Source organism: Bubalus kerabau, chromosome 15, assembly GCF_029407905.1.
Source record: "Bubalus kerabau isolate K-KA32 ecotype Philippines breed swamp buffalo chromosome 15, PCC_UOA_SB_1v2, whole genome shotgun sequence".
In the NCBI taxonomy this organism is placed as follows: Eukaryota; Metazoa; Chordata; class Mammalia; order Artiodactyla; family Bovidae; genus Bubalus; species Bubalus kerabau.
The window spans coordinates 6511690-6535643 of NC_073638.1; the positions used below are offsets into that span (position 1 = coordinate 6511690).

The 23954-nt window shown below is 39.3% G+C and overlaps 1 protein-coding gene across 12 annotated transcripts in view; it reads right to left on the reverse strand.

Moving 5' to 3' along the window:
• The window catches only part of YAP1 (Yes1 associated transcriptional regulator), a 135845-nt gene that overhangs the window by 18863 nt on the left and 93028 nt on the right, over positions 1–23954 (reverse strand). For 3 of the 12 annotated variants that reach the window (XM_055547536.1, XM_055547527.1, XM_055547528.1), the window contains 2 exons: positions 7111–7304; positions 4297–4344 (listed from right to left, as the gene is read on the reverse strand). In XM_055547536.1, the coding sequence (XP_055403511.1) occupies positions 4297–4344; positions 7111–7304 (242 nt within the window). The remainder of the gene's footprint in view (positions 1–4296; positions 4345–7110; positions 7305–23954) is intronic. The other 9 variants (XM_055547537.1, XM_055547529.1, XM_055547530.1 and 6 more) reach the window with 3 other exon arrangements.

The window sequence follows — 23954 nt, forward strand, 5'->3', positions numbered from 1 at the left end:
AGGCATATGTCTATACAAAATCAAAATTTAGAAACCAGTCAAATATCTATCAATAGGTGAACAGATAAACAACTGTAGCATATTCCTACAATGGAATACTAGCAATAAGAGGGAATGAACTATACATATAATATGAATGAATCTCAAAATAATCATGTTAAAGTGAAAAAGTTATGATCCCATTCATAGAAAATCCTATAAATTTAATGTCAACTTTACTTTCTTAAGGCAATTTTTTTCTTCAGCCAATACTATTTATGTCTCATTTCTGGATAATACATGGCACACAAATAAGTTTCCCCTTCTTGAACCCAATCAATTTATTTAAAGTAGGTTAGTTTAGTGAACTAGAAACAAAAATTTAGAAATGGAGAAAAACTCTAAAAATACACATCTTTTAAACAGTTTGTCTTAGTAATAGCAGTTACGTCAACAATTTTTAAAACACAAGGAAAAAAAGCCATTTCCTTCAACTATTCAAGATAGGTTCTTGTCATACCCCATTTTCCAACACAGTTTTAAACCACTATAGAATATTTAATTATGTCAAAAATTATTAAAACATTTAACCAATGTTGAGAATGCTTTTTGTTTTTTTAAATATTTGTGGCACTTACCAAAGTTGTCTTCAACTTCAGAACAACCTTTTTGACTAAAAAATGTGTATGGATTTGGGGATAGTTATGAGAACTGTATGATAATCTTAAATTCTTAAAAAGGGATAATAAAAATAGATTTGCAGTTTTATGTTCCCACAGCATGATCCTGAGATTCAACACTGATCGATTCAACAGATCTGATCTCTTCTGTAATTTATGCTACTTAACTGGTCTCAAAGTAATAAAGTTATTATAACATTGTTCAAATTACCATGACCTTAATGAATAAAACAAATGAGATAATCTATTAGAGTGCAGAGCGTGAGGCTGAATCTCCTCCCTTCTTATACAGTTTTCAATATGCCCATTAAAAATAAAATATTCACGGGAAAATACCAAAATGAATCTATGATTTACTCAATACTAAGACTTCAAAAAGGAGAGATAATCTTAGCTTTCCTAGTATCTGCTAACATAAAAGAGAGAGTCTGGAGGGAAAGAAAGCCAAAAATTTGCTATTATTAAATTCAGAAAAAAAAAAATTGCAGTGATTATTTTCACATGGCTCTGAAAAGAGGTATTATTTTGCTCTATTCGACTAAAACTATGGACATCTGAAATTCTTCACCATTTGGGGCTAAGAGTGTAGTACAATATGTTTGATATTAATACTACAATATTAATTTTTATTTATTTAAATTATTTTTTATTAATTTTTTTTATCCCTCAAAACCAGTAACTGACCCTGGTGTGTATTTATTACTATATACATGGAATGGCAACTACACAATATTCATTAGCTGCAAAATATTTTTTGCAATATAAATAATTTCTATGAAGCTATAATTTCTGTGACAAGTAAAGCAATTATTTGCTCAAAAATAAAGTTAATATATCTATACATAGCAGTCTTATTTCTATTTTCTGGGTTTTTCAAGAATTCTGATGAGGGCTCTTGGGGATGTGTTTTGACCTAGGCTTGATGAAAGAAATGGAGAATCTTAATTAGTAAAAGGGAAGGGCAAAAGGATTCCTCATGAGTGGGATCATGGCAACAAGACAGAAGAGTGCACTTAGCTGAAGGAAGGTAACTGGTTTAACCAGAACTGAGAGAAAGAAAGAAGACTACTGACCACAGACCATAAACTAGCCAGGCTGCAGCGTTTAGGCCTGATCTCACAGGTACTAAGGGAACCACAGGCAGTAAGAACCTCATTCTTAAGCCTAAAACAGGTAAAAACATTCACACTCAGGCGGGGGAACTATTTTTTCTCCAAGTTGAACATTACATGCATGCTCAATCTCACAGAGCAAAGACAATGCTTACAGTTTCAAAGTTTTGTTGTTTTTTCCTGAGACTAGAAACTGCTTTAGAAACATAAAAATAGCTAATCAGAATGAAATTAAACAATTTAAAGCTCTATGAGGACAAGTTTTTCCAAAATTCTGCCAACAAACCCTAACAAAGGGGATAATTTCCATTTTTAACTAAGAAGATATACTAATGCCTTTAAAGTTGTCTTAATTTTTCAGAATTTTGCATTACCCTCACCCATACTGACACTAGCTTACATGACCAGAGAATCCTAGAGTATAGAGAATGCTACAGTACAGACATGTCTTGTTAATCCTATGCAGAAGTACTTAGTAATCTGTAAACATTTCGAAGTCTGATACCTTCCCACAGTCCAGAGCAAATGAGCTATATAATTATAAAATAATGTCACTGATTTCATTGTGCTTGTTAACTCATCTGTACTAATTTCTATTAGAAAAGTAAAAACAAATAAAAACAAAGATATCTGACAACTTTGAACAAAAGTGCCTGGCACTCAAGTATTGAATGGATCCATTGCTTTTTGTTCATTATTCCTTTGTACAGTCTGTTCTTTGATATTGGAAAGTTTCTTCTTGCTTTCTTGATTATCTTGGTAACCTTATTTAAAGCCATCTTCACTTAAGACTGTTCTTTGTGAAAATTTTCCTGACATCTACGTTAAGGTAATCTAGAAAATAAGTAGGATGAGAAAAACACAAATACTTGCTTGATACAAATACCACCAGTTTCTATGTATTTGAGCAATTTCAAATTTAGCCCTACATTGGAATTTCATACATTTTCCCAATTGTGCCAGGTAAATACACTGACAACTGAAACTTATATAACAAGCTAATAATATTTTATTCTCCACACATGCGAAGCTAATTTAAAAAATAAAACTTTTAATAAAACCTATCTCTTTTAGGTTTCCAGCTCTGGCTTAGACAAATCTAAGGGATCAACACTGTAATCTTAATACCATACAAATTTATTGATAATAGAATTTTAATTTATAAGCCTTAACTTTTATAAAGCTTTACTACTAAAAGAAGTATCTAAAAACTCCTGATAATTTTAATGAGAGCAACTATTTAAACTTATACTGATCTATGAAATAAAGACCTGAAGGTAGTTCATTTATTTATCAGATTTAAAGTTTAAGATCTTAATAGGAAAAAATAAACAGGAGACAACTTCAAAACACTTTAACACGGAGGACTTTCTGCTTGATCCCAAATCTCATTTGAATTAATTTCTGCTCCTACGTTTCCACTTTATTTAAAGATCTAATGCTACAGTGCTCTTCCCAGTCAAATGTGAAATTAGTAGCCCTCACTGTAAGAATGTCTGCACTGCTTTAGCAAAGATGATGTTCATGGATTATTCCCTTACTTGATTTCTTGATTAAAGAAAGCATTTATGAGCGAGATAAAGAATAGAGATGTTCCTCTCACAAAGTTAGCTGGTCTCTGTGAGGATTCTATCTAGTATAGTTTCTAGACAGACAAGTTAACAGAATCTAATGTGAGTGGAGTTCTGACAATTCCTACTTTCACAGTTCATTCCAACACAATGCACCTGTCAGCCTAGTGCAGAAGAGCTACAGAGAATAAAATGAGGTATTTGATGGTCGCTTCTGCCCACCTGAAAAAAGTGCAATAATCCCTCAGCTCTTAATTCCTCCATAATCGGTGAACCCTAAACACAGAGATCTCTTTGGTTTTAAGAATGAGATTCTCTTCATGAGTCAGACAAGTGCCTATGTTATAGAAGGAAAAAGTGGCCACAACCTTTGCATCTAAATAAGATACCTTCACAAGCAGTGTTTCTTTGGGTTCACCAGGGAGAAATGCTGATAAAAGTCAACAAAGAAACCCAAAAGAGTACTCAGGTAGAGCACTGTTCACTTCTCTCTTCTGGTGATTTTGATATTCTTTCTTTGGAATGTCCACTAGAAAAAACTTCCCCTTTCCTAGTAGTATCATTATACTCTAATAAGATTTCCTAAAGTAGCCTACCTAAGTAAATAATCTGTGCCACCTTTGTTACTGTCTAAATTTTTAATTCCTATAAGTCACCGTAAGCACTCCTTTAGGCTACACAAATAAAAACCAGGCACACTTCAAGGCTGACAGGATGCGCACACTACCTATCAGTGGGGGCTGACGGGAGAGACCTCCGCGGAGGCAAAAGGACTACTGCTGTGGGAGGAGCAGATGGCGTCGACTTTCTGGGAACAGCAATGTTAACTCAAGTAGCTAGGTAGAAGAGGCCTCAAAGTTATTCTTCAGTGAGGACAGGCCCCCGGAGCACAAGTTTTTCTCTTTCCTAACAGCATATCTATTTTCAATGCTAAAACATCAGACAAGAGCCTACCTGACATTTTGGAGAATTGGCTGTGCTGGGATTGATATTCCGCATTGCCTAAGAGTGAAAAATAAGATGGATAAAAATTACTTTAAGCCACATGGTTTGGCTGTGTAGGCTGACTTACAAATTCCATCCAGACATATCACCATAGCACAGAATTCCCAAGCTAGCTCAAGAAGCAGCAGACTGGGGGAGACAGGAGCCAGTGGGGTCACCACGGAACAAACAGAAGCCTCAGCAGAGTTCACAGCGTTGAGGGCAGGACAGGAAGACTTCAGGTGTCAGGACTCAAACACAACCTGATATTGGTCAGGCAGGTTCTTTACTTCTGAGTATTAGATGAAGCAGGAAAAATATAATTTGATGTTTCAGTGATAAGAGGAAACTGTCAATGGAAGACGTTCACAGGAAGCCAAAAGACTTAAACTGAATTTATACTGACTGCTAAAAACAAACACCTTAAACAATAGCCCATTAGTGTAAGATTAGAGCAGGTCGGTCACTTCAACAGAAGAAAAGACAACACAGTAGGCAGTAAAGAGACAAAGAAGTCACCTGTAAAGGAAGCTATTCTGTCCGGGACCTTCACCCAGAGTAAGAGTGGGAATAAGGCTTAGGAAAATTCTAAATTCTTTATTCTAAAGAATTGTATAAGCAGCAGCATTCTGCCCACCGGGTGGGAAGGGGATGGGAGACAGCTCATCTACAGCAACAAAATGATGGATTTTAATCTTTCTTATTAATCAGTGTTTCTTGGTTTTGATGGTCTTCAAATCACATATGAAATTATACTTACTTACAACATCTAGTACTCAGTAACGACAAAATGAAAAGCAAGCAATGAAAACAGGCTGCGTAAAACGTACCCTGAAATTACTTTATTTCTCCCAATAGCTATATAATTATATTCTCGATGGTGCTACCTTGTTCCGGTGATAAAGTTTTCTTTAAATGAAAAATATCTTTCCTTTCTAGTAATATGTTAAGCCTGTCAGTGGTATAGTAAACTTGTTAACGTGCTTCCTTTTTCTACTTTCTGAAAGGCAGATGAGGAAATACTTCTTTCAAGGCCACTTCATGACACCATATACTGGCATTCTGTCTCTTACTCACTTTTGGGGCCAACCACACCAGGTCATACTGGCAGGTTACTGACAGCTCAGTTTACAAGTGTGGCCTGGAATCCTCATGGCTCAGTTTAATCCTTGGGTACCAGTTCTTCAAACCCCAAATCAGAGTTCGATCACTGTATCAAGTTCATCTATTTCCATTAACACTCAAGTGACACTATTAAAATATAACCCTCGTGAAGAAAACAGTACCTTGTTCAAATGTCTACATCCTGGAAGCAAAAATGTAGCATATAATGATATTTTTAATGCCTATCCTTAGTATGCTATGATTTAGGGCAGGGGCCATAGTATAGACACATGCATTTCATGTTTGTAAATAAAGAGAATGTCTGGGGCGGGGGTGAGGGGAAGTATAAGAAATTGTTAGCTATTTACATCCAGAAAAGAGAACTAGAGAAATGGAAAAGGAGATTTTATTTTCACTTATACCTTTTGTACACTTTCAAAATCACACTGTGTTTTTATTACCCAAAATATTTATATACAAATTTTAAAATATACTAAGATTATACCCCCAACATCTAAACTTTAGATTTTATCACTCTGAAATTGGAGATGAGGGATTGTATTCTTAAGGTACAGAAAAACCAGTATATCTGAACGAAAACCGACAGAAATGGCCCTAAAGGTTTCCAGCTCTCTAATGTTAGAACCTGCCCTTCCCAACGTGAAAAAACAACCACAAGCAGGTAATTTTAAGGCACTTGGGGATCTTCTAAACTCGGGATAGCCTGTGTTACATTTTAAATAAAACACATCTTAGATTCAGCAATAGTGAAACATAGCTGTCATTTGAGAGGTATCATACTGGTATATTCTCCTAGACAAATAATTTGTTTAAAGTAAAAGATGTTTCTCCCCAAGTGATGTTCCAGAGTTTCTCCCTTAGTGAAATCTTCAGATATTAAATAGTCTGCAATTCCCTGTACAGACATACCTCGTTTTATTGCACTTCACAGACACTGCATTTTTTTTAAAAACACATCGAAGGTTTGTGGCAATCCTGCGACTAGCAAGCCTATCAGAGCCATTTTTCTAAAAGCAATTGCTCACTTCACGCCTCGGTGTCACCTTTTGGTAATTCTCCCAATATTTTGGCCTTTTTCATTATTACTTTATTTATAATAGTGATCTGTGATGTTACTATTACAAAAAGATGACTCACTGAAAGCTCAGATGATGGCTGGCATTTTTTTCAGCAGTTAAATATTGAAAAATTAAGTACTTTTAAAAAATGTACACTGTTAAAAGACATAATGCTATTACACACTTAATAGACTATAGATTGGTATAAAGATTAACTTCTGTATGCACCAGCAAACCAAAAAACTCATGTGATTCACTTTACTGTAACACTCGCTTTTCTGCGGTGGTCTGGAACTGACGGCAATATCTCCGAGGTATGCCTGTGTGTTTGAGGAAAAGCGCCCTTGCTTCCTTTGCCTTCTGCTTGACTGCAGTGAACATGGCCCAGGCGCCTCCGTGTGACACAGGTTTACAAGTGACAGCCCACGCGCTCAGAGGCCAGCAAAGAAACTAAGGTGAGGACAGAGCTGGACAGAAGGTTTCTGTGTCACTCTAGTTGTAGAGAAACAACATTCCTCTGTAACCAACAAATGCCAAAATGAAACACACCCAGCTTCACGTAGGAAAACAAAGCCCCAAGAGTGGAAGGCTGGTCTCTAACCTGGGGCCTCACCTGCCGCAGCAGTTCTTGCTGCTTCAGTCGCAGTCTTTCTTTCTCCATCTGCAACTGCTGCAGCCGCATCTGTTGCTGCTGGTTGGAACTGCCACCGCCCAGGACTCCTCCCTGTGGGCTCTGGGGGGCCAGCGGGGGGGGCTGCTTCACTGGAGCACTTTGACTGATTCTCTGGTTCATGGCTGAAAGGAAACAGAAGATCTGTTCTAAAATACTAGCAAAGAAAAAGGATATTTTGTTATTCACAAGCACCATGGGGATATTCAACATAGCCTCTTCTGTAGTAAGACCAGAAATAACCTAAAAACCCACCAACAGTACAAAGGGAACATCAGTTTATTATTATTACAGGCATCCTTGTCATTAGTGTAGTATGTAAAGCGGCCGTAAGACGAGAGAAACAAGCAGCAGCTCTAACAGCCAATGCCACGGGGCAGTCTAAGGCACACGAAGTCAAAGGCATAACAGAGAACAGGAAAAGGGGAAGGAGGACTGTATTGATATATTACATGCATATCCAGAGAATCTGAATCAAGGACAGCTAAGGAGCAATTAACACCTGTTGGCTCTGTAGCTGGGGAACTAGGTGACTAAAGAACTGATGTTCAAGAAAGATATTTTTTGTAACTTTTCAAGTTTGAATAATGTGAATTCACTGCTTATTATAAAATATATATTCAATTAAAAATAAATCCCTTAAAGTAACTAAGAGAAAGCAATCTAAGCAGTAAAGATCAAGATTATTATTCTTTAAATATAATGCTAACTAACAAATCAAGTAGATTAGATGCATGCTCCAAATAAAGCCTACATCTGGATGGCACAGATTGGTCTCATTCAACACCACTGTATCCCTCACACAGCCAAGGCAGTCAGTTATTTTTTGAGTTGAACCTGTAATACACCATTTGACAATTAGATTGGATTCTTACACTAGTGAATTTCTGTCACTGATACAACATTGATCAAACTATGGATTGTGTTAGCCTCAGTAAGCAGATGGAAGTTTTATTACGTGAAAATGGCAATAAGAATGATATATTACCTTTTCAGACATCTATTCAACTTTTTAAGGTGAAATTTCAGGTCATTGTTTAATACATACTGACACTTGAAGAAATGACACTCATCTTTTACAACCTTTTGGAGAGAACAGCAAAGAAGGAAACTTCACAACGCTTTTGTGACCAGCATATCCCTAATACCTTACAAAGACATTAAAACGAAGAAAAATCATAGATGGCTCTCTCTCATCAACCTTGCTACCAAAATCCGAAATGATTCACTGATGGTGCTCATGACTTACTAGACCCTGCCAACAAAGAAAACTCCTTGTGATGATCTTCACATGTCCTCTGTTGGACCATAGGCACAGCTCTTGGAGGCCACTTGAACAAACTTCCCAGCCTTTCCCAGAGTCTGCCATGTACATTAAGAATCATCTTCTTTCAGGGCATTGCCTGGGACTTTGTCTACTGACATTTCTCACCTGACTGTAATTGTTTATTTACAAATTTATATCTTCTCTTCCCAGGGGGCACTAGTGGTAAAGAACCCTGCTGCCAATGCAGGAGACGTAAGAGACATGGGTTCAGTCCCTGGGTCAGGAAGATCCCCTGGAGGAGGGATCGGCAACCCACTCCAGTATTCTTGTCTGCAGAATCCCATGGATGGAAGCCTGGTGGACTACAGTCCACAGGGTCGCAAGCAGTAGGACATGACTGAAGCGACTGAGCACACACACATCTTCTCTTAGACAAGTGCCTCGGGAGTGCGGACAGAATCCCAACCACGCATATATTCTCAGTGCCCAGTCCAGCAGCTTGGCACAAAATCTGTGCTGGGAAAAAACACTGAAATGATTCTAAGTCCTTTCATTATGCACTGAGGCAGAAATTTAACTTTATAAAAGATATGGCAATATAGAAATCCTACCAATTTCCTCATAGACTACCAACTCTTCTATGTAGCAGTATAACATTGATTTGAAACCAAGGATATTAGAAAAAAGGAACACTACAGACCAATCCTCTCTGAGCATGCCTTGCTGCTGCTGCTGCTAAGTCGCTTCAGTCATGTCTGACTCTGTGTGACCCCACAGACGGCAGTCCACCAGGCCCCACCATCCCTGGGATTCTCCAGGCAAGAACACTGGAGTGGGTTGCCATTTCCTTCTCCCATGCATGAAAGTGAAAAGTGAAAGTGAAGTCGCTCAGTTGTGTCCGACTCTTAGCGACCCCATGGACTGCAGCCCACCAGGCTCCTCCGTCCATGGGATTTTCCAGGCAAGAGTACTGGAGTGGGGTGCCACTGAGCATGCCTTAGTTCAATTCAAATTACTGAGATATTAATATAAGGTGATAACATTTTTGTTCTTACTTTCCCCCTCTATTTTTCCTATATTTCTTCTTCTAACTTTTTAAAAAATTCAGCCATGCCAGATGGCATGTGGGATCTTAGCTCAATGCCCTGACCAGAGACTGAACCCATGCCTCCTGCTTTGGAAGCACGGGGTCGTAACCACTGCACTGCCAGGAACTCTTTTTCTAACTTTTTCAGTTGAACTCACTTAGCTTAAATCTTTTCTTAGAACATTTAAGTCAATAAATTTACCTGTAAGGACTGCTTTCCTGGCATGTCACACATTTGAAGTCGTACATATAATTCATGATTGTTCGATTTCAAATATCTGCAATTTCTATTTTGATTTCCATTTAACACATGAGTTATTTAGGAGTACAGTTTTATACTCTTAAGCATATATTTAAAATTTTGAAAAATAACTGCCACAGAGAAGAAGAAAAAAAATATATTATGAATCCTCATGTAGCCATCACCCAGCTTCCCAATGATCAACACACAACCGATTTTGTTTTACATCTGTTCTGACTTTTCCCTCAGTTACTTTCAAGCAAATAATATAGCCTTTCATCTGTAAATAACCTCAATGGGTATCATTTGGGAGTTTTGCTAAGATTCTTAGATTTTATAACTATTTTCTGCCTAATGCTGAAAAACTTGGTTCTAGTAACATTAATATGTATTATCCTTTTATACATACACAATTATTTCAAAATAACATTATGACTGAATATTAAAGTTATGATGAACAAAATGATAATTAAAAGGTTTGAATTCTTTGTCATTTTTTTTTTGTCCTTAAGATATTTCATTAAGTATATCCAGCCAAATCAGCTGAAGTGTTACCTGAAATAATTCTTCTTTATGTGACTCAGCCATCAGCTCAAATACGGGTTCACTTGTGACACTGTGCTTTTGAATTTTACACATTTGCTTTACTGACCACGCACCACCGCCCTGAGCAGACACAGACAGAGCAGGGTGCTGTTCAGCGCACTGCAGCAGGGTGTTGCTAGCACACTCTTAATACTTCACTTCACTCTGCCTTTTTGATAATAATATTCTTGAGACTACGCCAGAGTAGTATTAGAGTTTTTCTACCATTTTCTTTTAAAAATAACTGACCAGTATTTCATTCAACTAATTTCCTATCAGGTACCACAGTTTTAATTATAACCTGTATGTTTTAATAGCTGGTGGGGCAAGCCATATTTTTTTTTGAAGCCAACTTTTGATTATTGGGATCTAATTTTATTGCTTTGTGGTTAAAATAACCTGGTCTGTACACTGCTTTGTGAAATCTGTGACAGGTACCGGGGCAGTCCCTGCTTCTGCCCTGGGCCAGGGCCGGTCAGCGGCACCGTGCCTTTCCCCACCTGGCCTGCTTCACGCGTCTCTCTATGCTCTCAACACTCTGAGTTCCTGACATCCCGACAAGACGACTGGCCCCAGCCCTGTCTGTGCTCCCTGTTTCTTCTGTGGTTTTATTTTCTGACCGACAGAGACTTTTTTCTTCTAAATTTATGAATTAAGTCTTTTTGGTTATTTCTTTTTAATGTTCTGAAAGAGCAGAGAAGGGATGTCCAAAAAACATGACTCGCTGTTTCATATTCTTCAAAGTCTTATTAATCTTTCACATGGCAAAAAAGCCACATTTAAGAAATGACTTTTAAGAATAAATGGCTGGTCCTTTAATAATTATGGTTGACAGTATTTTACAGGGGAACGGACAGAAAAAAGGCAAACACTTAATAGCTAACATTTGCTCCATTGGTGGCTCAGATGGTAAAGAACCCGCTTGCAATGCAGGAGACCTGGTTCGATCCCTGGGTGGGGAAGATTCCCTGGAGGAGGGCATGGCAACCCACCCCGGTATTCTTGCCTGGAGAATCCCCAGGAAAGAGGAACCCATTGGGCTACAGTCTATGGGGTCGCAGTCAGTCAGACACAACTGGGTGATGAAGCACAGCACAGCAACCTCATTAATACAACTGCTTATATCTACCTGTCACAAACATCATTAGATTCACAACTGACAGGTATCATCAGTTCAGTTCAGTTCAGTCGCACAGTCACGTCTGATTCTTTGCGACCCCATGAATCACAGCCCAGCAGGCCTCCCTGTCCATCACCAACTCCCCGACTTCACTCAAACTCATTTACCATGGAGTTGGTGATGCCATCCAGCCATCTCATCCTCTGTCGTCCCCTTCTCCTATAGCCCCTAATCCCTCCCAGCATCAGAGTCTTTTCCAATGAGTCAACTCTTCGCATAAGGTGGCCAAAGTACTGGAGTTTCAGCCTCAGCATCAGTCCTTCCAATGAACACCTAGGACTGATCTCCTTTAGGATGGACTGCTTAGATCTCCTTGCAGTCCAAGGGACTCTCAAGAGTCTTCTCCAGCACCACAGTTCAAAAGCATCAATTCTTCGCCACTAAGCTTTCTTCACAGTCCAACTCTCACATCCATACATGACCACTGGAAAAACCATAGCCTTGACTAGACGGACCTTTGTTGGCAAAGTAATGTCTCTGCTTTTCAGTATGCTATCTAAGTTGGTCATAACTTTCCTTCCAAAGAGTAAGCATCTTTTAATTTCATGGCTGCAGTCACCATCTGCAGTGATTTTGGAGCCCAGAAAAATAAAGTCTGACACTGTTTCCACTGTTTCCCCATCTATTTTCCATGAAGTGATGGGACCAGATGCCATGATCTTCGTTTTCTCAATGCTGAGCTTTAAGCCAACTTTTTCACTCTCCTCTTTCACTTTCATCAAGAGGCTTTTTAGTTCTTCTTCACTTTCTGCCATAAGGGTGGTGTCATCTGCATATCTGAGGATATTGATATTTCTCCCGGCAATCTTGATACCAGCTTGTGCTTCTTCCAGCCCAGCGTTTCTCATGATGTACTCTGCATAGAAGTTAAATAAACAGGGTGATGATATACAGCCTTGACGAACTCCTTTTCCTATTTGGAACCAGGCTCTTGTTCCACGTCCAGTTCTAACTGTTGCTTCCTGACCTGCATATAGTTTTCTCAAGAGGCAGGTCAGGTGGTCTGGTATTCCCATCTCTTTCAGAATTTTCCACAGTTTATTGTGATCCACACAGTCAAAGGCTTTGGCATAGTCAAGAAAGCAGAAATAGATGTTTTTCTGGAACTCTCTTGCTTTTTCCATGATCCAGTGGATGTTGGAAATTTGATCTCTGGTTCCTCTGCCTTTTCTAAAACCAGCTTGAACATCTGGAAATTCATGGATCACTTATTGCTGAAGGCTGGCTTGGAGAATTTTGAGCATTACTTTACTAGCGTGTGAGATGAGTGCAACTGTGTTGTAGTTTGAGCATTCTTTGGCAGTGCCTTTCTTTGGGATTGGAATGAAAACTGACCTTTTCCAGTCCTGTGGCCACTGTTGAGTTTTCCAAATTTGCTGGCATATTGAGTGCAGCACTTTCACAGCATCATCTTTCAGGATTTGAAATAGCTCCACTGGAATTCCATCACCTCCACTAGCTTTGTTCGTAGTGATGCTTTCTAAGGCCCACTTGACTTTACATTCCAGGATGTCTGGCTCTAGGTGAGTGATCACACCATCATGACTTTCTGGGTCGTGAAGATCTTTTTTGTACAGTTTTTCTGTGTATTCTTGCCATCTCTTCTTAATATCTTCTGCTTCTGTTAGGTCCATACCATTTCTGTCCTTTATCAAGCCCATCTTTGGATGAAATGTTCCCTTAGTATCTCTAATTTTCTTGAAGAGATCTATAGTCTTTCCTATTCTGTTGTTTCATAGTATGATACAAAAAACATGGCCTTTCGAGTCAAACAAACCATGATTAGAGTTAGGCACATCAGTTCAGTACTTCATCTAATTCTCAGTTTTCTCAACTATACCTTGGGGATGGATCATTGTGGGTGTGTGTGCTCAGTCACTCAGTTGTGTCCAACGCTTTGCAACCCCATACACTGTAGCCCACCAGGATCCTCCATCAATGAAATCTGCCAAGCCAGAACACTGGAATGGCTTGCCATTTCCTCCTCTAGGGATCTTCCTGACAGGGACTGAGTGTGTCTCCTACATTGGCAGGAGGATTCTCTACCACTGAGCCAGGTGGAAGCCATTGTGGGGCTTATAAGTAAAATGGAAAGCCTCCGTTATATTCCTGGAAGACAATATGTGCTCCAAAAATGTTAGCCTCCTCCCCTCTCCAAACAGTTCTTTCTAAAACTTGAAGATTACTAGTTTTTTAGATAATCAGAAGGGGCCACAGGACTGGAAAAGGTCAGTTTTCATTCCAATCCCTAAGAAAGGCAATGCCAAAGAATGTTCAAACTACCACACAATTGCACTCATCTCACACAGCAAAGTAATGCTCAAAATTCTCCAAGCAAGGTTCAACAGTACATGAACCGTGAACTTCCAGATGTTCAAGCTAGATTTAGAAAACACAGAGGAACCAGAAATCAAATTGCAGACATCCACTGGGTCATACAAAAGGCAAGAGAGTTCCAGAAAAACATCTGTTTCTTGACTATGCCAAAGCCTTTGACTGTGTGGATCACAACAAAGTGGAAAATTCTTCAAGAGATGGGAATACCAGACCACCTGACCTGCCTCCTGAGAAATCTGTATGCAGGTCAGGAAGCAACAGTTAGAACCGGACATGGAACAACAGACTGGTTCCAAACAGGGAAAGGAGTACGTCAAGGCTATATACTGTCACCCTGCTTATTTAACTTCTATGCAGAGTACATCATGAGAAACGCTGGGCTGGATGAAGCACAAGCTGGAATCAAGATTGTCAGGAGAAATATGAATAACCTCAGATATGCAGATGACACCACCCTTCTGGCAGAAAGTGAAGAGGAACTAAAGAACCTCTTGATGAAAGTGAAAGAGGAGAACGAAACAGCTGGCTTAAAACTCAACATTCAAAAGACTAAGATCATGGCATCCAGTCCCATGACTTCTTGTCAAATAGATGGAGAAACAACGGAAACAGTGACAGACTTATTTTCTTGGGCTCCAAAATCACTGCAGATGGTGATTGCAGCCATGAAATTAAAAGACGCTTGGTCCTTAGAAGAAAAGCTATGACAAACCTAGACAGAATACTAAAAAGCAGACATTACTTTGCTGACAAACGTCCGTCCAGTCAAAGTTATGGTTTTTCTAGTAGTCATGTATGGATGTGAGAGTTGGACCATAAAGAAAGCTGAGTGCTGAAGAACTGATGCTTTTGAACTGTGGTGTTGGAGGAGACTCTTGAGAGTCCCTTGGACACCAAGGAGATCCAACCAGTCCATCCTAAATGAAATCAGTCCTGAATATTCATGGGAAGGACTGATGCTGATGCTCCAACACTCTGGCCACCTGATGCGAAAAACTGACTTTTCCAGTAAGACTCTGATGCTGGGAAAGACTGAAGGTAGGAGGAAAAGAGGATGACAGAGATGACAGATGATTAGATGGCATCACCGACTTGATGGACATGAGTTTGAGCAAATTCCAGGAGACGGTGATAGACAGGGAATCCTGGCGTGCTGCAGTCCAGGGGGTCGCAAAGAGTCAGACACAACTGAGCAACTGAACTGACATATAACCACCTTGGCTTGAATTCCCATACCTTCTCTCCCCCATCCCTCCACTCCATCATGCTTGTCACTGTTTCTAAGCATTTTATGATTCACAAAGATATGTATATTTATCTTTTCCTACAAGATCTAAACAGGAAAAAAATAGGTGGTGGAGTTTGAGCCTTAGCTCAGCCTCCTTAAGGATCCTTTTCTTTTGGTGAAAATGTTTCTGGCATTCCCAAAGGGCACTCAACATATTTTCTCAAAGAGATGTTTTCATACATTGTGCTATACCAGTTTTGAAAATATGAGTTAAATATGAACTGGGGACTGATCTGAGTATCTGTCATGTATGGTGAACCTCTAATTCTGAGGTCTAGAGCAAAAAACTACTGGGAAAAACATTTTCCATTCCAAGCAGTTAAATAAATTAAAAAAAAAAAAAAATGCTAGAAAATAACCCATAGGTAAGTTGAAAAGCGCTGAAATGATAAAATATGACTGATTTCAAAACAGATTCTAGGGTTATTAAGAAACATTAAAAAAAAAAAGCTTTTGAACTTTCCACATTGCATTTTTATTAATATTGCATATAACAAGTTAATGTAAATACATATTCTTGTGAAAACTGCCTGGACAATAACAATATTGTATGAAAATAAACATAACTATCCTGTGCTCCTCACCAGTTTCTCAGCATTAGATGCCATTAGCAGTAACCAGTAATGACAGCGACCACCGCTGATGGCACCCTGAACTGCTTGGTAAGGTCGTTTTCAAACCTAAGCTGACTGACTGCTAAAAACCACAGAAAGGGAAAAATGGGGTATCAAAAGACGGAGTAAAAACTCCAAAATTAAAAAGAAATCTGCACAAAATATGCAATAGATGCAGTTTCTCTGGCTAATAACGGTCAGTCTTATTTTGGTTGTTTACTTAAATGCTGTTTGTTACCTGTGGATACAAGCAGTCTGCAAGTTTCTGTACTAAGAGTTCACTTAAATGACCAATTCAAACAACCTTGTTTATCCACTGAAGCTGGGATTTCTCCTCTTCAGAAGCATCCCATTCTTTACCTTCTGACCATCTCAAGCATTTCAACAAAGCACAGAGCAGCGCACCCACATGGGGTGCACCAGAGACCTCACAAGCAGGCAGGAAACAAAACAGGCTTTGTTTCCTGGGGGAAGGGAGCAGGGCAGTTCAAAACAGAAAAGAACTGCATTACCGACTTCTTCCCCTAAGTGATCAACCACCAAAATCCAAATGTTTCCAGTTTTAAAGGTAAAGAGAAAATAAATCTCTAAAACAGGATAGAAGTTTTTAAAAAATATGCTATATTTAAAAATTCAGAGTCTGCTGCCTAATAGTAACTTTCAAGTTACTATTTCATAACTTGAACAAATCAGTCAGAAGCAAATCAGTCCTGACAGCTTTATGGTAGCAAATTATACAATCAGCAATTACTGAAGAAGAAGAAGAAGAAAAAAGACCACCTTCTCAAAAACAAAGGAGGTCGTCACCATGGGTTCTTTCCAAATGTCCTTCTGAACATACGAGTTTTCAAACTGCAGACAAATTTTAGGTTTGCATAATCGGTATCTTCAATCTTGTAATATTACAAAGTATTTCAGATCTGGTAATCAATTGTAGACTTTGATAATCAAGTCTATCCCAGTAATGCCATTAAGTGTAAATTTAAACTCAGAAACATTTTTTTGAACTTTTAAAACATTAACTCACATCAAACCTCCCACAACACAAGAAAGCACTTCTTTACTTTGTTTAATATTTTATCAAGTTTCAGACATTACATAATTACATGTTAGAATGGCTGTATTAGTTTGTTCATAACGTTTAGAAAGAAATTTTAGGTTTTTCCTATATTGATAAGATACTTAAGACTTCTGTAAAATAGTAGGCTTCTTAAAAGAAATTAAAGTTTTCGGAAAACAATCTAACAGGCCACCTGTCAGTCTTAAAACGGTAAAAACAAAACACAAAACACCCACTGCTAGCTCAGTATTTCAATATGACTGAGGGAACTGCACTGTCTACAAAGAGTTGTTACTAACTGGCACAATAATTTATGTATTTTAAATAAGGCTAGGGTCCTAATTTAATGACTGAATACCTTTTCATTATCCATATGCAAAAGATGTGTCCCAACAGTGTTAAGCTATACCTAAATGAAAAGTTATTCTGAGATACTTCACCCCTTTATCAGTAGTTTTAATAAAGACATAGGACTGTGTGTAACCATCACCACTGTCTACTTTCAGAACATTTTCATCATCCCCCAAAGAAGCCTTTATTCCTTTGTGAGTACACGTTCTGTTGCCCCTTCCCCAGTTGCTGATAATCATTAAACTACTTTCTGTCTCTTTGGAACTGCCTATTCTGAACAGGTCATATATGTGGAATCAATTTTGTGACTGGCTTGGTTCACTTAGTATGTTTTCTAGAGTCATCCACGTTATAGCATGTATCAGCATTTTACTCCTTTTTATCACCGAATAACTTTCCATTGTACAGATCTACATTTTGTTAGTTTGTTCATCAGTTGATGGAATATCTGTTATTTCCACCTTTTGGTTTTCAAGAATCATGTGGCTACAGACATTCAAGTTTGCAGGTTTTTGTACGGACATACGGTGCGCACTTTCGGGCATACGTATCTAGGGCATGGAATTGCTGGGTCGCACAGTGGATGCAACTTTCTGAGAAAGTGCAACAAAACGGCTTTCTCGAGTGGCTGCCTCCGTTTTCGATCACACAGACAATGGAGGAGGGTGCCAAGTGCTCCACGTGCTCGTCAGCACTTCCTGATGCCTGTCTCTCACTTCAGCATCTTACTGACAATCAAGTGCTACCTCACTGGGGCTTTGGTCTCTATGATGTGGTAACAGCTAACCTCCTCTAATAGTCATGCTAGCTCTTATCATAGGGACATTCTGTACTCTTCTCCCTTCCCAATTATCAACCTCCAGGGCCCCCAAACTGGGTTAAAGTATTTAAATCTTTATAAACTGTTCAAAAATATCAATAACATCTTTATTTGGATCACAATAAACTGTGGAAAATTCTGAGAGATGGGAATACCAGACCACCTGACCTGCCTCTTGAGAAACCTGTAATGCAGGTCAGGAAGCAGCAGTTAGAACCAGACATGGAACAACAGACTGGTTCCAAATTGGGAAAGGAGTACGTCAAGCTGTATATTGTCACCCTGCTTATTTAACTTCTATTCAGAGTACATCATGAGAAACGCTTGGCTGGAAGAAGCACAAGCTGGAATCAAGATTGCAGGCAGAAATATCAATAACCTCAGCTATGCAGATGACACCACCCTTATGGTGGAAAGTGAAGAGGAACCAAAAAGCCTCTTGATGAAAGTGAAAGAGGAGAGTGAAAAAGTTGGCTTAAAGCTCAACATTCAGAAAACTAAAATCATGGCATCTGGTCCCATCACTTCATGGCAAATAGATGGGGAAACAGTGTCAGACTTTATTTTTTGGGGGCTCCAAAATCACTACAGATGGTGACTGCAGCCATGAAATTTAAAAGACACTTACTCCTTGGAAGGAAAGTTGTGACCAACCTAGATAGCATATTCAAAAGCAAAGACATTACTTTGCCAACAAAGTCTAGTCAAGGCTATGGTTTTTCCAGTGGTCATGTATGGATGTGAGAGTTGGACCGTGAAGAAAGCTGAGCGCTGAAGAATTGATGCTTTTGAACTGTGGTGCTGGAGAAGACTCTTGAGAGTCCCTTGGACTGCAAGGAGATCCAACCAGTCCATTCTGAAGAGATCAGTCCTGGGTGTTCACTGGAAGGACTGATGCTGAGGCTGAAACTCAAATACTTTGGCCACCTTATGCAAAGAGTTGACTCATTGTAAAAGACCCTGACGCTGGGAGGGAGTGGGACAGGAGGAAAAGGGGACAACAGAGGATGAGATGGCTGGATGGCATCACCGACTCAATGCACATGAGTTTGGATGAACTCCGGGAGTTGGTGATGGACAGGGAGGTGCTACAATTCATGGGGTCACAAAGAGTCGGACATGACTGAGTGACTGAACTAACTAACTTAGGTCAATATTTGATATCGTCTTCCTTCAACCATCTATCAAAAGTCTGGCATGAAAATTCATTATAATGGTATTTTTCAAACAATACAATTGTGAATAGAGCTTAAAAAACATTCAACAGAACATTTTCTCCTCATCACCTCATTAAGCAGTTTGGGGCAGGACACAGGAGTTGCTAAATGAGGTGAGGAGGAGAAGGGAGAAAGTAGTCTTAACTAGCCTTCAGCTCTGTCTCCAGGACATAACTATATTTTTTCCCTCTACTATGAAAACAGTGTTTAAAGTACAAATAATGAAATGACTGGTCTATAAAGAGACAGGGAATAATGTTTTAAAATCTACCTGGCATCAAGAATTCATGTTAGATTAATGAGTAAATAGTCCCATTAACAATAGCTTTATTTCTAATTACATGTAATTTATTACTCCTTCACTAAGGGAATTTATAATTTAAAAGAGATGAATCTGAGTTTTGACTGCCAAGCACAAAAACTGGTCCTTTCATATAGTGTAGAGCCTGACTGGCTTCTCATCCTTTAATGTCCCTCTTTAAAAAAGTGTTCCTGACTACCTCACCGCATTCCCTTTTGGAGCACCTTATGAGAAAGCCCTTCATTGTATTTAACAGGTTTTGTGATGGTTTATTTACTCAGTAGCCTGAAACCTCCACCCCCCAGCTGTTAGCACAGTGCCTGGTACGTAACTGGCACTCATCTGCTGAATGAGTAAGTAAGTACGAAAAGTTTTTATCCCTGGTTAGTAGGATGCTATTAGAAATGCACAGGAGAATCTCCAAATTGAAGCGAGTCCAGAATGAATTCTCAAGTGACCTCAGCAACCAGGGTAGCAGAACAACATGAGCATAAAACAAAGAATACGAACCACTTCCCTTCTAAGTCACTCCAACTGATTTCAGCAGAAATCTATCTGGCTTTTCCCTCCGGAAGTCTATAATCTCTTTTTCTGTTTATCTGAATCTCTGGGTTGGCACAAAAAGTGACACCACCAAGTGGATCTCCTCTTCAGTGCATTTTATAAGACACTTGCTATTAATGCAGAGGTGATGCTGGAATCAAGATTGCCAGGAGAAATATCAATAACCTCAGATATGCAGATGACACCACCCTTATGGCAGAAAGTGAAGACGAACTCAAAAGCCTCTTGATGAAAGTGAAAGAGGAGAGTCAAAAAGTTGGCTTAAAGCTCAACATTCAGAAAACGAAGATCATGGCATCCGGTCCCATCACTTCATGGGAAATAGATGGGGAAACAGTGGAAACAGTGTCAGACTTTATTTTTTTGGGCTCCGAAATCACTGCAGATGGGGATTGCAGCCATGAAATTAAAAGATGCTTACTCCTTGGAAGGAAAGTTGTGACCAACCTAGATAGCATATTCAAAAGTAGAGACATTACTTTGCCAACAGAGGTTCGTCTAGTCAAGGCTATGGTTTTTCCAGTGGTCATGTATGGATGTGAGAGTTGGACTGTGAAGAAAGCTGAGCACCAAAGAATTGATGCTTTTGAGCTGTGGTGTTGGAGAAGACTCTTGAGAGTCCCTTGGACTGCAAGGAGATCCAACCAGTCCATCCTAAAGGAGATCAGCCCTGGCTGATCTTTGGAAGGATGATGCTAAAGCTGAAACTCCAGTACTTTGGCCACCTCACTGGAAAAGACCCTGATGCTGGGAGGGATTGGGGACAGGAGGAGAAGGGGACGAAAGAGGATGAGATGGCTGGATGGCATCACCGACTCGACAGACAAGAGTCTGGGTGGACTCCGGGAGTTGCTGATGGGCAGGGAGGCCTGGCGTGCTGCGATTCATGGGGTTGCAAAGAGTCGGACACGACTGCGTGACTGGTTGTGTCACTCAGAACTGAACTTGTGCATCAGAACTGAACTGATGCAAATGTAACTTGAAACACAGGTTTCTTTTAAAAATAAATTTTCTTAGGTCTGATGGGAGGAGTTTTAGTAACACAAGCCATTAATTTAAATTATCACTTGTTATACAAAGAAAATACTTCTTCACTATGTAATTATTTGTGTCACTGAACCATCATCAAATAGAAAACATGCATTAATTTCACCTCATTAATGTATGTGAGGAGGAGAGGGCGTCAGAGGATGAGATGGCTGAATGGCAACACCGATGCAATGGACAAGAACTTGGGCACTCGGGCGCTTCGGGAGATGGTGCGGACAGGGAGGCCTGGCGTGCTGCAGTCCATGGGGCTGCAGAGAGTTGGACACGACTGGGCGACCGAACAACAACAATGTATGTCTACTCACCCTCAGCAAATAGAAGAGATTGCATATATGAAAAATACACTATTTTGACACTATCCTACTGAATATAACATAAAGAAAAAAAAAAGACTAAAACTGCAAGCCTCAACTTTGAACTAACTTTGATATTCCACAACCTTACACATCCAAATGTTCATTTCAGTGTTTATTTTTTTTTTTTACTTAAAAAAAAAAAAGATAGTGAGGGCAACAATTTGTAACAATCGCTAACAGTGTGCTTTAAATTGGGCTTCACTGAGCACAGGGCCTGGAGTTATACTCCAATCAGCTTACGTCAGGCTTTCTATTTAAGCAACTTTAGGGAGGTTCTAAAGTTTAGAAACCGAGCACACCAAAACTGTATCCATCTTTAAGGCAGTAAAGCTGAACCCTACTAACACACACATGTTTAAATTCCTAGATGTGTCAGAGTTTGACAGTGTAGACAAAACTCAACTCTTCCATCCAGCACTGGCCATTCCCTGTCAGATGTTTGCCTGGGCATACTCTCCATGTGATAAGGCTTATCTTTAGATTAAGCCGAAAGATTTCCTAGTCCCCTCTTCACAAGTTATTTCCAGCTGTGACCAGAGGGCCAAAAGCTAAACTTAAATGGTGCAATAAATAGTTCAAAAGTATCTTTGAAACCTCAGGGCACTCAAATCCAGAAAGCTACCGAGAAGTAACCTTAAGCAAGGATCCAAAGCAGCCACTGAAGACTTCATACTCTAGCATATTCTATTAAATCACAATAATTAAGAAGGGGCTTCCCTGGGGGCGCAGACGGTAAGGAATCTGCCTGTAAGGCAGAAGACTCGGGTTCAGTCCCTGGGTCTGGAAGAGCCCCTGGAGAAGGGAACTGCAACCCACTCCAGTATTCCTGCCTAGAGAATCCTGTGGACAGAGGAGCTTGGAGAGCCCCAATTCATGGGGTTGCAAAGAGTAGGAGATGACAATAATTAAGGACTGGAAATATTCTTAAAAGCATCCAGCATATGAGTCCAAATAAGCTGAGAAGTCAGGTATCTTTCTGAATGAACTGGTTACATTGTGATACCAGAATAACTTGGGTCTCCTGATTTCTAACTGAGGAGGTACATTTTTCTACATCACAATTTAACTCATGTTGAATTTTTCTGCATCACAGTTTTATTCAAATTCATATTGAATGTATTATGCAACTACTATGGAGAAAAGAGGATGCTAGCTAATTTCTTTTAAAGGATTTTTCAAGGTCATATAAAATGCCAGGTCAGAGATGTGTTGTAATTGTTTTTCTCACTAGATAATGTGCATTTAAAAACTACACTGAGTGTTACCTTTAAAGAGGCACTAGTTAAATGAAAGGCATCCAGAAGAAGGGAATTAAACTAGTAAAGAACTCAGAAAAAAACTAGAGAAACCACAGTTAAAGGAGAATGTTCTCATATTAGGACTGTATTCACAAATTTGAAGGGAAGTAAATTTCTGAGTAATAAAGGAACACATACTTTCTGGTCATTAGAACTTTCCTTAAATAAAATGGACTGACTTGTAATATGGTAAGCTCCTAGTCAAGGGAAAGGTCAAAGGTGAAGTTGGAAGGTAATCTCTTAAGGATGTGGCAGAGGCGAGGCCGGATAATTCAACTGGATGGTTTTACTTCTGTAGCTGGAAACTCACTAGCTTGGTAATTTGCTCAAGATGCGTCACAATATGGAAGTCACAGTACATAAGTAAAGGCATTAACCATTGTCATCTTCCTCCCTCTGAAATTCCCATGTATCGGCACTGGTGACTTAGGTGTGTTTCTGAAAGATTAACTGCTAGCAATCTAGATTTCTTTAAAATTCTAGTGTCAAAAGATCAAGTCCAGATTTCAGTTCTGTCACTTAACTACGTAACTCGGTAAGTCACGATTTTCCTAGATCTCAGAGAAACTCGGACTTAGGGCAGTATTCCCTACCTCTCCCAGTATTTTTTTAAAATGGATGTTGGTGGGTTTGCAGTCAAAGGACTGGGTGGCTCAGCGGGCAGGAGTCAGGGCGCTAAACGCTCCTCAGTGCCCAGGGTACCCCCTCCCTCCTCCCCTGAGGAAAAGTGAAGAGAAGAGTCACAGGTTGCTTTTATGTGCTAAACTTGGTGAGATTTATCTCTTTTAAGACGCTGCAGTTAGCAACAGCTCTATTTACCTAAAACACAATGAAACAGCTTTTCCTCCCCACCCTAAGTAGTTAATAATATAGTTCACAACCCAAACTGACATTTTAGGACCGGGAGGCAATATTTAAAAGAGGGTAAGGAAAACAAAACAAAAAACAAAGGAAAAACTTGTTTTTAATGCATGGATATCAAGAGACTTGCTTCAGTAAAAGTTCAAATGAGCTGATGCTGGTATTCTAGCTACCCAAGACTCCATTAATGGAGTTACAGAATTAGTTCCCACAGCCTTCAGCGCTTTCCCTTCCTCTAGAACAGAGGGTAAGATATTTAGTTGGTCATTAGGTGCGTCTTCATTAAAAGGAAAATATT